At 60.9% G+C, this 2,613-nt stretch overlaps 1 protein-coding gene across 1 annotated transcript; it reads right to left on the reverse strand.

The window, feature by feature from the left end:
- Positions 1 to 227: 227 nt before the first annotated feature.
- On the reverse strand, positions 228 to 2,537 carry LOC103921369 (CMP-N-acetylneuraminate-beta-galactosamide-alpha-2,3-sialyltransferase 2-like). Its single transcript, XM_009329317.1, has 6 exons — positions 2,283 to 2,537; positions 1,795 to 1,985; positions 1,309 to 1,488; positions 824 to 869; positions 514 to 633; positions 228 to 395 (listed from the first exon to the last, which is right to left on the reverse strand). The coding sequence occupies exons 1-6, from the start codon at positions 2,535 to 2,537 to the stop codon at positions 228 to 230; spliced, it is 960 nt and encodes a 319-aa protein (XP_009327592.1).
- Between the last annotated feature and the right edge of the window lie 76 nt (positions 2,538 to 2,613).

The following is a 2,613-nucleotide window of genomic DNA, read 5'->3' on the forward strand; positions in this document are numbered from 1 at the left end:
TCCCTGGTGCCATGGGAGCATGTCACCTCCCGGCACCCACAGTGCCCAGCTGGTGGGACCAGCACAAGCAGCACCGAGACCCCAGGGATCACAGGGTCTGTGAGCCTGGGCACGTGGCAAAGCTGGGGGTGAGGAGAAGCAAGCTTAAAAGCCAAGGCAGCTGCCAGTAGTGCAGGGGGCTGCCAGTTCCTACACTGATGGCCTGGCTTCAGTTTCTTGGAAATGCATCATTTGTAGAATAAAATCCTGCCTTCGGCTGCCAGTCTCTCAATGAGGCTGAATTCGACATCAGCATCGTGGACCCTCGTCCTGCGAAAGGCTCCGGACCAGCGGTTTTTCTCCCAGTAGTGGTGCCAGTTCCCTTCACTGTCTGCTCCAAATCCAAACACAGACACCTGTGCACATGCCAGCAAGAGCCATCACTGCATGGGCGCTCGGTCAGCTTGAGAGCATGCAGACAAGCAGTGCAGTGGTGGTATGGCAGCAGTGCCTGGTCCGGCTGGCTGCACTCACCTGCTGGCAGGTGTGCAAGGCGAAAAGCAGGGCTGTGAAACCAGTCGAGGGATACCGCCCATGGCGCTGCGTCCAGTTGTCGTGGATGTACTTGAGGAAAGCTGGGCTCAGGATCAGCACCTGAGTGGGTAGTGGAGAAGCCATCAGCTGCTCACCATGCGGCAAATGGGACAGCCAGCTCCTGCCACCAGTGCAGCCATTGGCCCTCCTGCTTGCCGGCTCTGCCCACATCCCACTGAAAAACAAGCCTGGCCTCTGCCAAGAGAAGCCCTATACACCCAGGAGGAGCTGGAGCCCGCTGAGCCCTTACCTTGTTTCTGTCAGCTTTGATGAACTGTTTCACTTTCACGTAAGTGCTGCAAAAGCCAGAGGACAGCAGTGAGCATGGGCCACTGATGCTGCCATGGCCTCTCCTTTGGAGGCAGCTGGTTTGCAGAGGGTGACTGTGTCCACCAGCACCTGGCCTCATGGCACCCCCAGCCCCTTGGGCTGGCCCAGCAGCATTCCCTGGCCTTCCTCTGGGAAGGCACACATCAAGCCCATGGCCCCACAGTGGGAACAGCTACCATCCCACCCATGGGGGTTATGGGACTGCAGGATGCCCAAGCTCTGCAGGGATGGGTCAGTGCCCCGAACTGTGGTGCAGAGGGATGCCAGGACCCTCGCCCAGAGGCCCTTCATCCCACCACGACCATGGTGCCAGGGGCCCAGTGAGGCACAAGGGTCCCCAGGACCACCCTGTGCCATCCCCAGGGTCTCCAGCACAAGAGATGCCATCCCCTGAAGCCAACGCACTGCGTGAGCTCTCCAGTGGAGAAGGCGCTGGCCACCCACTGCAGGTCCAGTGGCTTGAAGGGGACAAGGACGAGGTGGACACCAGGCCTGAGATTCACTGCGCTCTCTGGGTACATGAAGTGATGGGTTGTTCTCATGCCAACATCGAGCTCAAAGCCAGTGATCTTTGCTCTGTTCATCCTAGGGGACAGTGAAGAAAGCATGTCCCAAAATGAAGGTGCATGCCATGCCGGTCCCAGGCTGCTGGTCCCACTGGGCAGGGACATCAGGTCACCCTGGCCAGCAGCAAAGAGGGGACATGGGCAACACAGGGCCAGTGTGTGCCCCAGGGTGGGGGGCTCCAGGGAGCAGGAACAGCAGCCCCACCCCACCACCCCCCCGCCATCACAGGGCTTGTGTTGGCAGATTTCACAGGGTGGCTGGCAGCTGGGGCATGCAAGGGTCCCGGGGAGACAGGGAGGGGCCAAGCCCCTTTGAATCACCCACCTCAGCACCCAGTCATGGGCATCAATCCGCAGCCCGTGGCCAGACCCCTTCAGCTGCCCCGAGTTCCCCACCACAGCACAAGTCCTGCAGTGAGATGTGTCCCACATGCTGCCAGTCGGGGCCGGGAGTACAGTGAAGAGGTGCCAAATTATGGCCTGGAGCTGGACGCCACTTGGGGAACCCTGCAGGGTCTGGGGGAGCAAGGGCAGCAACAGGCAGCATCAACCCACCCACCCCCAGTACCCCTAAAGGGGGACAGATCCCCACTCCTCCCAGCAGAGCCCTGGGAAAGGCACAGAAAAACATCATGGGATCTTAGGAAAAGGGTGCAGGACAGCCCAGAGAGGTGCAGGGGTGGTGAGCTGGGGTCCCTGCACCCCCTTCATCCCCCATCGCATCTGTCTGACTTGACCTTGGCCCTGCCCCACCACAAACAGATTCGGGGAGCCCGAGAAGAGCCCCGAGCTCCCACCCGTTCCCCCACTCACCAGCCACCACTGAACCACGTCAGAGGAGAGCTCGTGGGCTGCGCCTGTCAGCAGAGGCCCCATGGCCATGTTGTAGCGGGCATTGAACCATGTGGAGCTGTTGGCACCAGCAGTGCAGTGGGCAGCGGGGGCATTGAGGAGGGAGGGAGCCCAAGGAAAGGGGCTGAGGCCATCCATGGAGGCTCGGAAACATTGCCACAGGACCAGCAACAGGCACAGGGCCAGCACCACCTGTGTGCGCCTCTGGCACAGCATCCCTCATGCCACCTGCAGCGAGATGTCACAAGAACCAGTAGCAGTGGCACCACAGGACCCTTCCCACCCACCCACC

This window comes from Pygoscelis adeliae, unplaced genomic scaffold (genome assembly GCF_000699105.1).
Source record: "Pygoscelis adeliae isolate BGI_AS28 unplaced genomic scaffold, ASM69910v1 Scaffold407, whole genome shotgun sequence".
Classification (NCBI taxonomy): domain Eukaryota; kingdom Metazoa; phylum Chordata; class Aves; order Sphenisciformes; family Spheniscidae; genus Pygoscelis; species Pygoscelis adeliae.